This window comes from Dermatophagoides farinae, chromosome 10, assembly GCF_024713945.1.
Source record: "Dermatophagoides farinae isolate YC_2012a chromosome 10, ASM2471394v1, whole genome shotgun sequence".
NCBI lineage: Eukaryota > Metazoa > Arthropoda > Arachnida > Sarcoptiformes > Pyroglyphidae > Dermatophagoides > Dermatophagoides farinae.
In genome coordinates this window covers 333697-347654 of record NC_134686.1, presented here as the reverse complement: position 1 = coordinate 347654, position 13958 = coordinate 333697, and the positions used below count along the sequence as shown (strand labels likewise).

The 13958-nt window shown below is 30.2% G+C and overlaps 4 protein-coding genes across 4 annotated transcripts; 3 read left to right on the top strand and 1 right to left on the bottom strand.

Moving 5' to 3' along the window:
* The first annotated feature begins 36 nt into the window (after nucleotides 1-36).
* Nucleotides 37-2026, top strand: LOC124491139 (uncharacterized protein F13E9.13, mitochondrial). The gene has a single exon (XM_047053756.2). It carries the CDS (start codon nucleotides 37-39, stop codon nucleotides 895-897), a length of 861 nt encoding a protein of 286 aa, XP_046909712.2. The 3' UTR covers nucleotides 898-2026.
* LOC124491138 (testis-specific serine/threonine-protein kinase 3) lies at nucleotides 947-1886 on the bottom strand. The gene is made up of 2 exons (XM_047053755.2): nucleotides 1501-1886; nucleotides 947-1442 (listed from the first exon to the last, which is right to left on the bottom strand). Exons 1-2 carry the CDS (start codon nucleotides 1884-1886, stop codon nucleotides 947-949), a joined length of 882 nt encoding a protein of 293 aa, XP_046909711.1.
* A 285-nt stretch (nucleotides 2027-2311) lies between the features above and the next one.
* 7B2 (Secretogranin_V domain-containing protein 7B2) lies at nucleotides 2312-3922 on the top strand. The gene is made up of 4 exons (XM_047064510.2): nucleotides 2312-2716; nucleotides 2790-3084; nucleotides 3144-3460; nucleotides 3538-3922. The coding sequence occupies exons 1-4, from the start codon at nucleotides 2456-2458 to the stop codon at nucleotides 3622-3624; spliced, it is 960 nt and encodes a 319-aa protein (XP_046920466.2). The 5' UTR covers nucleotides 2312-2455; the 3' UTR covers nucleotides 3625-3922.
* Nucleotides 3923-4704: 782 nt separating this feature from the next.
* Nucleotides 4705-11297, top strand: LOC124490127 (beta-galactosidase). Its single transcript, XM_075734451.1, has 8 exons — nucleotides 4705-5155; nucleotides 5218-5358; nucleotides 6372-6538; nucleotides 6610-6760; nucleotides 6816-7336; nucleotides 7555-7720; nucleotides 7958-8491; nucleotides 10670-11297. Exons 2-8 carry the CDS (start codon nucleotides 5308-5310, stop codon nucleotides 11201-11203), a joined length of 2124 nt encoding a protein of 707 aa, XP_075590566.1. The 5' UTR covers nucleotides 4705-5155; nucleotides 5218-5307; the 3' UTR covers nucleotides 11204-11297.
* Nucleotides 11298-13958: the final 2661 nt, after the last annotated feature.

Below are 13958 nucleotides of genomic sequence, written 5' to 3'. Positions count from 1 at the left end.
TTAACAATTTTTGTTTTCTCTATTCAGGTTTAAATAATGTCAACAAAATTCTTCAATCATTTTGGCCGTGATATTATGTCCATTATTGGAATGATTCATGTTCGACCATTACCAGGCACTCCAGCTTGTAATAAACAATTTGACATTCAACAACTTGTGGATCATGCTTGCAATGATGCTTTGATATTTGTTCGTCAAGGTTTACATGGTATACTTGTTGAAAATATGTTTGATCGTCCATACATAAAACATGATGATGCTGGTCCAGAAATAACTGCGACTATGACTCGAGTATGTTCCGAAGTTCGTCGTGTTGTACCTGAACGAATTCCATGTGGTGTACAAATTCTAGCCGGATTAAACCATGAAGCATTGGCCGTTGCCATCGCTAGTCAATTTCAATTCATCAGGGTTGAAGGATTCGTATTTAGTCATGTTGCAGATGAAGGTCTTATGACAACAGCTTGTGCTGGTCCATTGCTGAGATATCGTCGTCAAATCGATGCCGAACATATCCTTGTGTTGACCGATATCAAAAAGAAACATTGTTCACATTCAATTACTGATGATTTAGATTTAACTGAAACAGCCAGAGCAGCAAGATTTTTTCTCACAGATGGTCTAATCATTACTGGTCGTGAAACTGGTGATCCACCAACACTAACTGATTTCGATCAAATTAATCAATCATTAATCGATAATCATGTGCCATTGTTGATTGGTTCCGGTTTAACTGTAGAAAATTTATCCGGTTTTTTCAAAAATAAAAACATAGCAGCCGCAATTGTTGGTTCACATTTCAAACATAAAGGAAAATGGTTTAATTCATTATGCGAAGATAATGTCCAAACATTTATGCATAAATATAATCAACTCCTTCAGCAGCAGCAACAGTAAAAATAATCATAAAATCACACGCACCACACACACATCATCATCATCATTATCATTCACCACGACGAACACTTTTAAGGCTTATCGATGAACGTGAGGCAAGAATTTCATTTTCACGCAATGCAATCGGAAACCAATGATGTTCACAAATTTCACGTATTGATGGCCGTTTTTCTGGATCTGGTTCGAGCATTATTCGAATCAATTCTTTAATTTCATTCGATGATTTTTCCTCAATCTGATCCTGTAATTTATATTGACGTGTCATTTGACATTCATACATTTTTTGTCGATCATGACGATCAAATGGATAGATTTTATTGATCATGATGAATAACATGACACCAAGACACCAGATATCGCCCGAAAATGGATCATATGGAATTTGTTTCAATACTTCGGGTGGATTATATGATGTCGTACCACAATATGTGTCACTTTTCACCACCTGACCAGTATCAGATATTTTAACGAAACGGCTGAAACCAAAATCCGAAACCATTGGATTCCAGTAAGGATCAAGTAGGATATTGTCTAATTTTAAATCTCTAAAAATTGATGTTGAAAAAAATCATCCGCAAAAAAATGTTGCTGTAATTCATTTACCTATGTGCAATTTTGTGTTCATGCAAATATTTGATCGCTCTGGCCACTGGACAGAACCAAGCACGTGCTTTCCATTCACAAACTGGACCATGTGTTTTCACCCAACCACCAATTGTACCGTTGGACATGAAATCCATTATAATATAAATTTTACCTTTACTACGAAGCAATTCTTCTAATCGTACACAATTTGGATGTTTTACATTACGAATAATTTGCAATTCCCGTTTCAGATCATCATCCAGTCGTGGATTGTTTGGATCTTCAACATGTACCACTTTTATTGCATACAATTTACCTTGTTTTACTGATTTATAAACTTTTGCCTGGCCACCTTCATCGATACGAACGAATGATTCGTAACCACGTCTCATCAATTCATCCATCGTTTTTTTTGTTTTTTTTATTCAAAAGAAAGAAAAAAATTATCGAAACAAATTTGTTTACTAAAATTTAAAATTTATACGAAAAAAATTTTAAAAAAAATCTAATAAAAAAAATCAATAACAAATCAATTAAAAACATTAACACATTCCACGGAAATGATTTTCGGTTCCTTTTTCAAGGCAACAACTAAATTTTCATTTTTCATGTATTCATTCAAATTTTATTTCGTTAGCAACACACTAAAGCTTTTTCTATATAGTGGACAAACAAACCTTATCTATTGATTCACGCAGACGCCAGTCTTCTTCATCATCTTCATGTCCCAAATGGAACGCTATGGCTATATGTACCGAAATGAGCGTCGAATCATCATTTTCTGATGAATCCAAGTGGCCATTTTGATGATGACGTAAATGTTTGATGATGATATTGAATCTTCTTGAATTGAGCTCTCATTCATTGTTGCAGTTTATAGTAGTGAATTGGTTGAATTTTGTTTTCAATATTTAATTTAGAAATTTTTTTATTATTATTGTTTTTGTTCGATTAATATTGATTGGAAAAAAAGATGAAGAATTGTCTAGCTGTTAGTTTATTGTTATTAATTACATTCTTTGGCCAGAATAATAATATTCTATGTGGCCAATATTTCGGTATCAATGATTTGGAATATCGAATACCAAATTCATTGTTGAACAATTTTTACGGACGTATTGATGAGGATCAACAACAACAACAAATACATCCGCAACAACCATATGTGATTGTCAATCCAGTCGATTTTCAGGCAAAAGATTCGTATCCATTGTATCAATCTTCTGATTTCAATGTAAGTGTCATCGAGAAAGAGAGAAAAAAATGAAATTTTTCAAATTTTTTTCCAACAATTCTAATTATTCTAGAATTATCGAATTCGTAAAGATCTTAGTGAGCAACAACAACAATCCAATGAGCTATTGAACCGTTATCATTTGCAAACACGTGATGACATTCTTTTGCCAAGAGAACCGGTACCAAGAAAAGAATTTCTTGAACATTCATCATTATATGGACATCAATATGTACAAGGTGGTGCTGGTGAAGGATCACAACATTTGAAACCAGATGGTAGTATACAGAATGTACAGGTGATCAAATCAGATTCAGTATTGCCAGCCTATTGTAATCCACCAAATCCTTGCCCAGTAGGATATACAGGTTTGTATTGATTTGATATGAAAACGAATATGAAAAATTTTTGTTTTCAATTCATTTAGCTGAAGACGGATGTTTGGAAGATTTTGACAATTCAGCCGATTATAGTAAAGAATATCAAGCGTCACAAGAATGTATGTGCGACTCGGAACATATGTTCAATTGTCCCGGTAATACTGATGAAAATGAATTGGAAACATTGGCCCGTTCAATTCAGAACGAAGGTATTGAATTGGATTCTACTATTGATAAAATCATGGATACAATGGACACAACGGCAAAAGATCATAAAGTTGTGGCAAAAAAATATTTTCAAAAACGAAGTAAAAAATCAATTGTAAAACGTTCGATTGATGAAATAAAAAACAATAATAAATCGGTAAGTCAAGAAAAAAATCAATCAATCGAAAATTTCATTTTTTTGTTTCATTCAAAATTCATTTTTCCCACATACAGTTTAAACAAGAGAATCCATTTTTGGTAGGCGAAAAATTGCCCGTGGTGGCTAAAAAAAGTCCACAAACAGCTAAAATTCATCACTAAAAATCAATCAATCAGTTTCATTGATCGATCAAATGAAACAATTTTTATTTGCGTTGTTTTCTCTTTGCTGCTGCTGCTGCTGCATTCTTTTCCCAAATCTTGAACACACTTGAACATTACTCGTGTATTGATGATGTATTGATTGATATAAAAATTTTATTGTTTTCTTTTTTCTTCATTTTTTCTGACTTTTCTTGAAATAATCAAATTCTATCTAATAGTTGTTGTATGAAAAGAAAAAAAAACACAAATCAATAAAAGATGATTATTATTTTCCCAATGAAAAAAAAAACAAAAATTCGTGTCTTTCTTTTTTTTCAATCAAATCAAAATGATCATCACTGATCATCGATTCGATCAATGTGTCAGAATCAATCAATTGGTTGTTACGGCAATGAATCGGATTCCATTTTTTTTTTGTTCGATATAATGTCAACGATTCCGGCGCTAGATGGCGCAGTAATAATCAAAAAAACTGATGAAACTGTAATTATATATTTGCTTTGTTCGTTATTATTTTTTGTTTCTGATTATTGATCTGAGATTCCAAATATTGATTGATTAGATTCGTTAAAAACGCCAAAGCATCAATTATGAATTTGTATTTTTTTTGTTTACCGAATTTTTGTCTTTTCTCTTTTTCCGCAGGTTTTAATGATGATTGATTAACGAAGAAATAGTGTATTATTATTGGATACTGGCCATAAAAAAAACTAAGATTTTTTGCCAATACAATGATCCGAAAATTTTGTTATTGATTTTTTTAATTATTGATCAATCATCATAATAATTGTAAAAAAAAACACTTTATCTGTTTGAATCAAAAAGTTTTTTCCATCGATAAAAGATTATTATCCCATTGTGTCAAGTGTTTTCCCGGATCATCATCGATTCGTCCATTGATCTTCATTGTTTCATCATCATATGATTTGAATTGGCTTTATCATTCAATTTTCATTTTTGCGATAATATGGCAGTTATCATGTTTTTTTTTTGTTGATAATCAACAACACTCGTGAGTAATATATACACTCACTCATTGTAACAACAATATAAAAACAAACTCAGAACGAATCTTTTGATTCTAATAAATTTTGTTTGTATGAAACAAACGAACGAAAAAGAAATTGCAAATTTTTTTTCAACTTTACCGTTCAACCGTTTTTTTCTCATTTATTTTGGATTCTCTTGTTCTTATGTTATTGTCCAAACGTTCATCGCTGTAAATCGATCCATCAACAACAAAAACAAATTCCATTCAACGAAGCCTACGGGTTTTTTTTTGTTCTTCTTTTCCTATTTTGTTTTTTTTTTCTCTCATTGAATCTTCGATATCCGCTTCAGCGCTTTTTTCCATTTTATGGACCAATTATTTTTCAAGTTATTATTATCATCATCCAACAACCTATAACCTAGCATCGTGAAAGAATTTCAAAAAAAAATTAAAGTTTTTTTTTGTTTTATCAAGAATAAAAAAAAAGAATCTTTTGATTCTCTTGAAAAAAAACAGTATCAACAACAACAACAAAAAGTTGCAGCTGGATTTAGCATTCAAAATCAAAAATCTACATTCTGTGTTTTTTTTTCTCACAGAAAACTCTTCATTGCTATAATTAGTAGTAGTGAAATTGAAAGTTGAAAAACGAAAAAGAAGAAAAAGAAAAAGAACCAACGTGAAAAAAAATGTTCCAATTTATTTTGATATTCATTCTTTTTGGTTTGGTCCATTCTATGGTAAGTTTTGATTTCTTTTTTTCCCCTTGATTCTCTTTCTCATACAAAACCTTCCGGGCTTTTTTGCTTATTTCTTTCATTTCGAAAAGCTCAAATTTTCATGTTTATGTCTCATTTTTCTACACATGTGTGTGTGTGTGTGTGTGTAATATTAATTTAGTTCATGGTAATGACAATTATCATTTTTGTTCTTGATTCTTGATTTTTTTTTACTTTTTCTTTATTTCGGCCGATATTTTTCCAGGCTCAACCCTTTTTTATTATCATAATTATCATTATGTTGTTAAATTATACAGAACCAAAATTGGATTTTTTTTCTTCTTGATTTTTTTTTGGCCTAAATCGACTTTTGTCTTGCTTTTCCAATGATGATTGGTCGGCACTATTTTCGTTGTTGGATGCCAAATGGTTTCGTTATTTTGGCCAACGAAAACAAAAAAAAACTAGGCAAAGATAGGATTATTTTGTTCACGGTGTGTGTGTGTGTGTACAGTTGATTGGATTTTTGTTTTTGGTTTGTGTATTTAATATCATTCGAGTTGATTTTCTTCATTATACCTATGCAGCATTCAATCAATTTGATTAAGTTTTTTTTCACTGTTTGGTTTTATTTAGTCCGGTTTATTCTTGATTTTATTTAGGGTTGTTGATCTTAATTTTCTCACAGGATCTCAATTTCATTTTCTTGTTTTTGAATTTGAATCCCGAACCAAACGAATAAAAAACCGCACCCGTATCCATAAATTTTTTTTTCTTTTTTCTTTTTGTATGAGTATATGTTTCACAGATATCTTTTTACCGTTAAAATACAGTTCTAGGTTTATTATTATGGCACGATTAGTATTCTCTAGTTGAAGTCTCAATTAGTTGAATGAATTTATTGAATAGAAGATAATCAATAGTCATTGATGAATCATCATCAAATTTAATGAGCATTGATTCCGGATCTGTTTGGTTGAGATTTCTCATTTCATTTATTTTTATTTTTTTTTTTTTTTTTTTTGTTTCATTAGCAACATGATCGCACATTTACTGTGGATGAAAGTCAAGGAATATTTATAAAAGATGGCCAACCATTTCGTTATGTATCCGGTTCTATGCATTATTTCCGTATTCCTGACCAATATTGGTTGGATCGTCTACAAAAAGCACGTCAAGGCGGATTGAATGCCATACAAACGTAACTAACTGGCAAAGATAATTCTGTTCTTGTTGGTTTTTTATTTAATTTTTTTTATACCTCATATAAAGCTATATTGAATGGAGTTCTCATCAGCCGGAACCTAATATTTATGATTTCGGTGGAAATCTAAATTTTAGCCGATATTTTCAACTAGCACAACAAGCCGATCTATTGGTCATTTTAAGACTTGGACCATTTATAGCTAGTGAAAGAGATAATGTAAGTATATTCTATGAACGGAATTTCGTGTGAACAAAAAAAATTTTCTCTATAGATGGGCCTACCATATTGGTTAGCATCGAAAAATTCGAAAATGCGTTATCGTACATCAGATCCTAGTTATCTTCATTATGTTGCTGAATGGTATGATAAAATGTTACCATTAATAGTGCCATATCTTTATGAAAATGGTGGACCAATAATTATGGCACAAATTGAAAATGAATATGGTTCATTTGCAGTCATTGATGATAAATACAAAATATGGTTACGAGATCTAATTCGAAGCTATGTTGGACCGCAGCTACTATTGTTCACTGTTGATGGTGATGCAAATTATTACCTGTCACGTGGTACAATTGATGATGTTTTTCCTACTGTTGATTTTGGTCCTGGCACACAAATAAATCAGTCATTTTCAATACAAAAACTTTATTCATATAATGGACCATCAGTTAATACTGAATATTATACCGGTTGGTTTGATTGTTGGGGATCACCACATTCAACCAATTCATTGGATGAAATTGTTAAAAGTTTTGATCAAATGTTGGCAGCAAATGCTTCAGTCAATTTGTAAGTACAAATAAGTGATTCACATTCACACACGAATGTACGACAAAATTCACTTTGCATTTGTATGTCTGTGTGTGTGTATGTGAGTATGTTGATGACATTTAAACCACATTTAACCGATAAAAATTTATTTCAATATTATGCAAATTTATATTTACATTTACATGTTCGAATCGTTGGAAATTTCTTTATTTATTTTCACATACACACACATTCAGTTATATGTATCATGGTGGTACATCATTTGGATTCATGAATGGCGCCATTGGCGATTGGGGAAAACGATTTGCACCAATGGTTACTAGCTATGATTATGATGCACCAATTGGTGAATATGGCCAGCTACGTCCACTATATTTTGCTATTAAAAAAGTCATTCAAAAGGTTTGTTTTTTTTTTTTTGCTTTATTTGAAAAGAAGAAACTAGTTGTATAATAGCCATTAAATCAATTCAGTTGAATTCAAATGGAGCCATTTGCCAGAATCGATACGATTGATTTAAAGATTTTTTTTTCACTGAATGAAATTTAGGCCAATTTTTCTTTGTTACAATTCGTCACTTTATATTTCTATTTGTTCACGAATGTGTGAATCCTTTTTCTTTTTCTTTATTGATTTTAGTATTTTTCCAATATTCCAACAACAAGACAGTCGATCGATTTGGCTGATGTTTCACAAATGTCCAATAAGTTTGCAATCGATACAATCGAACAAGCTAAACAATCATATAATCACCAATGGCAAATAGCAAGTGGCAACGAAAACAAAAAACAACCAAAAATCATTAATATTCAAGTCGATTTTCTAACCGATATTTTTCAATTGATAACAAATCAATCATCAGAAGAATCTGGACCAACAATAAAACCTATCGAATCATTATGGCCATTAACATTTGAACAGCTAGGTTTACGTCATGGTTTCATCTATTATCAACATGTGATTGATTTTCATCCATCTGATCCAATATTATTGAATATAACACAATTACATGATCGTGCATTGATATTCATCAATGATATATATCGTGCAACATTAAGCCGTATGGATATGATTTTTACAGCACCACTGAATTCATTACAAAAAGGTGATATTATTGGATTATTGGTCGAAAATCAAGGTCATACATGTTGTTCATTGCAACCCGAACTAAAGGTTAGTATATCACACAAGCTACACATACATACAAAAATTCATTCCTATAGTGAGTGAGAGGGAGAGAGAACGGAAAAAGATGATAAATTTTATGTCTACTAATCAAAATAATGATAAAGTTTTCCTGATTCCACCGGAATATCAAAGAATCAAAAAAAAAAACACCAAGTTATTTTTCTGAGTGATATCATCTAAAAACATTTGAAACAATGAAAAATGCCAGAGATATACGAAAAAAAAATAATGTTAGACAGCTAGTGAGATAGGTTCTCTTTTTTTGTGTTGTTGTTTCTGATCAAGATTCTGTAACAACAACAACAACAACAAAAACAACAAACAGCAACAGCGATAAACAAAATGAATCGTTGACAATTGCGTTGTTTCATTTGTTTGTTTGTCATAGTCGCTATCTTTGCTGTCATTTATATAATACTAATAATAATAATAATCAAAAGACTAATTAATGTAATGTAATGAATGAGAAATTTTGTTGTCTTGTTTTATGTATTTTTTTTTTCTCTTGTTTCAGTAAAACCAAACAAAACAACAATCATAATATGTTTTGATGACTTACAGTATTTTTTTTTCTAGATTCAGTCATCATCATCATCATCATTGATGCTTGGTGATGGTAATTATCAGTGTTTTTTTTTTTTTTTTTTTTTTTTTGAATGAAAATGAAAATAAAATCTACACATTGCCACACACATATAACATTTTTATTTATTATGATTATTAGTGTTTCAGGAACAACAACAATCCACTATATAATTATGGAAAAAATGAATGAAAAAAATTTTTTGTGTATTCAAATACTATGGATCACTTGCCATTTGATATTTGGATGTTCATCAAAACAAAACAAAAAAAAGTATAAAGAATGTGTTCATAATAAAGGTGCCAGATGGTGTCACATCTGTGATTTTTATTTTTTGTCACTCTTGTATTCAAGTGATCATTGATTGAATTTCATCAAAATCAATGACGCATAGAATTCAATATTGAATCGATATTTCTGGATAAAAGTGGTCAATATTTGTTCCGAATAAATGGATGAGAATTTCTTCTTTTTACTTAATTTCATATCTTTGAATTTTGTTCTGTGATTCGATAATTGATCGATGATAAATTTTCTCATTTTCATTTTCATGTTCATGTTTTCTACACATTTGGTAGATAAAAACATGTCATAATAGATGAGAATAGCCAGCTATTAATAGAGGACAAATTAATAATGACCACTGCCATTAACCACTACCAATGATGATTGCCAGAGATGTGTTTTGTTGTTGTTGTTGAAAGATCGAAAGAGAGCTTTTAAAATATTTTTTTTATTTGTCTTTCGATCACAAAAATAGATAATACATACAAATATGTGTGGTCAGAACAACAACAACAACAAAAAAACACAGAAAAAACCATAAAGCTAAAGCTAAAGACAAAACAAAAGATTAATCAAAATTTATCTATCTCATTCGTTAGTGCTTGTGTCATCATCAATATCACCAATAAACAGATCGAATAGCAATCTAAAAACCGATATATTCATTAATCTTGGAATTTATCAAACATAAACGAATGAGATGAGCTCTGTTTTTACAATAGAAAAACAACATCGATACAATGGAAAAGTACATTTTGAATCAAGAAATTTTCGGCGAAACAAAAAAAAATTTATTTGGAAATTTTCCGATTTCATTCGGTTTTCTTTTCCTTTTTTTTCTTCATTTTATTATTTGGTTGGTAGATAATAACGATGCAAACCAATCAACCAACCAATGATGATGATGATGATATCTATCTAGTTTTAGTGTTTAAGCACTAATTTATACTTCACTGTTTGAGCACATTATTTTTCTCTTGTTCATCTCTCTCTCTCATAGTGGATAGGAGATCAACTTTTTTCTCTCTATTTATTTATACTAAAGATGGCAATTAATGATCTTTGTCATATATGAAGTCGAAAAAAAACTTGAAAGAAAGTGAAACTTGTCTAGGGATTTAGCCAAAAAAAAATCTATTGGGATATTGAGATTTTGCTTGTCTTTGTATTGAAGGTCTTAAAATGAATCGGTCCAATCAAACTATCTAATAACCAAGTTCTAGAAACAAAAAAAAAACTGCTAGGATTAAAGAATTCAATAATTTTTTTCTTTCTTTATTCTTCTTTCAATATAGGGAATCGTTGGCAATGTAACACTTGGTGATCGCATACTAAAAAAATGGCAACAATATCCATTATTTTATAATTGGTCATCAACAATAGACACAACATTAATACAATCATCATATATGACATTGGATAAATCCAATGAATTATCCGAATACAATTGTCTTTGTCCAGATCGTACATTTGAATTATATCCATCATTTTATTTGGGCATATTCAATATGACTGAACAGAATGGATCACATGATTGGTTTCTTGATGTTCGCAGCTGTGCACGTAAAGGTGTTGCATTTTTAAATGGCCATAATATTGGCCGTTATTGGCCAGTAATGGGGCCACAAATAACATTGTATATACCAAAACAATGGTTTCAACATGATGATGTGAATACATTGTTATTATTCGAAATTGAAAGTGAACGAAAATCCTGTTTTCAAGTTAAATTAACTGATCAACATATATTGAATGGAACGGTTCCGGAAAATTATTTAACCGGAGAAAATCAAACATTCGATCAACAATTTCGACCACATCATCGTTGAAATTGTTCATTGAAATGAAACGAAAAAAAAACCATATATATTTGAATCATGAATAAATTCCATGGTAAATCAAATTTATCATTTCAATTTTAAATGTGATTCAAAGCTTCGACTACAAGAATCCACATTTTCATCTGAAAATTTTTGGATTTTTTTCCATTTATTTCCAAAATACCATTCCTTACACATACACACACACACACCCACACAATATCTCACTCATTCATCATTTTGACAATTTTGAGCTTTTGTCTTGTGAGTCAGAAAAACTAAAAAAAAAAAAAATTCAAGCAACGATCACTATATATATGTGTGTGTGTGTGTGTGATCAATAAAGTAAAGATTTGAAGAAACGAAAAAAAAATTGTAATGAACTCTCATCATCATCATCATCATCTGTTTTTGTTTCATAAATTATTTTTTTTTCCAAATCTCCAGAAGATTTTTTTTTTGATTTTTCATCATCAGATCAATTTTTCATTTGTTTTGCTAAAAAACTTTTTTTTCACAATTCGTTTGCAAAAACTCGTATTTGTTTTTTCTTGTTTTTGTTTTTGTTTTTTGTATTTGCACTGGAAAAAAACAAACAATCCGTTGTTATTTTTGTGATTTTTTTTTATTTTGCCAATATAATCACCGTCATACAGCAAACGTTATTTGTTTTGTTGTTTTCATGTCGAAATCCATATGATGATGATGTTTAAATGGAATAAATTATTCATTTTAAAACTGGAAAAAAATGGTAAAAAAAATTTTTTTCTTCTTGAATTTCATTTTCAACAAAATGGTGAACAGAAACGAAATTCTTTTCTTTTTTGCTCCATGACATTTGTATGGTTGACTTATGAACTTTTCATTTTGTTTCTCCATTTTCTTCTGTTTTATGGTAGGTGAATTGATGAATTTTCTGAGTGGTAAACTTTTTTTCCTCCACCAAGCATCCAATCGATGTCGGTAATTAATTTCCGTTTTTTTGTGGATGGATTTGTGTGCGTGGATACATGTGTTTGTTTAAAGTTTAAGAAAGTGAAAATAAAACAAAAAAAAAACATGAATATGATAATGAAAAAAAAGAACTGGTATGTGTGTTTGGTTTGTTTGTGTTTGCTTCTTCATGAATAAAAAAAAAGAATAATGTACACATCACATCACATCTGGCAATCGAGAATCGCATCCATCATCATCGTTGTTGATGAGATTCCAGATTCTTGATAGTGGTCCGTCTAAAAAACTTTTGTTGTTTTGGATACACAAATGGAAAATTGTTTTTTTTCTTGTTTTTGTTTTTCCCAAACACTAATCAATATTTTCGATATTTTCATCAATAATTTGTGTCTGTAAAGGATGGAGTTTTTTTTTGTTTTTTTTTTGCATTTGAATATCATACATATAAAGTTGGTTTTGCAAGATGAATGGAAAAAAGAAAACAAAAACCAATTCAATCAATTTTAATAACCAACTAATACATATCCCCATAAGAAATGAATACTTGGCAACAACCCACTCCCCAGAATTTCGAATGTTTCAAAAGATTTAGCTTTTCTTTCCCATAATTTCAATTTATTTCCATCGAAATTTTTGTATTCAAGCACGAAAATAAAAAAAAACCCAGAAAAGATTAATGGTATTAAACATTTTCTTCAGGCTACCACCACCACCACTATAATTGGAACATTCAATTTTATTCATCTATAGTTTGATTTATGCAATTCTTCTGTATTTTTTTTATTTTTATTTTTATTTTATTTGTCACCAATCTTGTTTTGGGCCCTTTTTTTCCCATACAATTACGTTTTTCTTCAAAATATATTAATATTCCAAATATAAAAATTATTATTATCATTACGCAATAATATAGAATAAATAAAATCTCATTTTCTTGAAAAAAAGAAAACATCGATTGAAATAGAAATAAATGCAAAAAAAAAAAAAAAAGAAAATAAGACCCAGATTTTCTTCCAGCATCCAATGTATGTGTGTATGGTGCCATTTATTCTGTCAAATATTCTTATTGCTTAATGCTGCTTTTGCTGCTTCTGTTTGGCATCTGTAAATGTTATTTTGGCAATGAATTGAGCCTTTTTTTTCTTTCACCATTCATCAGTGGTTGTTATTGTTATTATTATTATTGTTTTCCGTTTCTATTTTCCGATATATACCGATATTGTCCTGAGAACACCAACACTATATATATTGGTGTTGGTGTTCTACACAATCATCATCAATGAAAACATCTTTTTGGCATCACATTCTATTATTCTGTCCTATTCTATCCCTCCACTGATAGTTATTCTTTTTCGTTCCAGAATGGTTATTGTTGTTTCGAAAGAATAAGAAAAGACAATTTCTTCAGTTTTTTTATTCGTTCAAGTATTAGTCTTTTTTTTTCAAACAACATCAACGACAATCAAAGAACCGAATAATAAAAATTAAAGAAAAAGAAACGCACACACACACATCAATAAACCAGAACCAATCAATAATTATCGATGAGTCTGATGATGATGATGATGATTTCCGACAAAAACCCCAGAAAACAACGACTCAACGAGTATTAATGAAATATATCATTTCCTGATGAACCAAAAAAAAAGAAAAAAAAATATCGATACTTTTGTGATATAATAAGCTCAGCAGCTGATTTAGAAAAGCTTTACACACATCATCATACTAAACAAACCAATTTTGCCATCCTGCTGTGTGTTGTGGATAGTAGTCCCAAAAATAATAAAATATCCGTGATTGTCTGACCATT

Bases quoted from the DNA above. Each gene is read 5' to 3' on its own strand.
- LOC124490127 (XM_075734451.1), top strand. From the start codon at position 5,308: ATGTTCCAATTTATTTTGATATTCATTCTTTTTGGTTTGGTCCATTCT. The intron at 5,359-6,371 runs GTAAGTTTTGAT...TTGTTTCATTAG, and splicing joins TTGGTTTGGTCCATTCTATG to CAACATGATCGCACATTTAC. The intron at 8,492-10,669 runs GTTAGTATATCA...CTTTCAATATAG, and splicing joins CATTGCAACCCGAACTAAAG to GGAATCGTTGGCAATGTAAC.
- LOC124491138 (XM_047053755.2), bottom strand. From the start codon at position 1,886: ATGGATGAATTGATGAGACGTGGTTACGAATCATTCGTTCGTATCGAT. The intron at 1,443-1,500 runs GTAAATGAATTA...ATCAATTTTTAG, and splicing joins GAACACAAAATTGCACATAG to AGATTTAAAATTAGACAATA.
- 7B2 (XM_047064510.2), top strand. From the start codon at position 2,456: ATGAAGAATTGTCTAGCTGTTAGTTTATTGTTATTAATTACATTCTTT. The intron at 2,717-2,789 runs GTAAGTGTCATC...TAATTATTCTAG, and splicing joins ATCAATCTTCTGATTTCAAT to AATTATCGAATTCGTAAAGA. The intron at 3,461-3,537 runs GTAAGTCAAGAA...TCCCACATACAG, and splicing joins TAAAAAACAATAATAAATCG to TTTAAACAAGAGAATCCATT.
- LOC124491139 (XM_047053756.2), top strand. From the start codon at position 37: ATGTCAACAAAATTCTTCAATCATTTTGGCCGTGATATTATGTCCATT.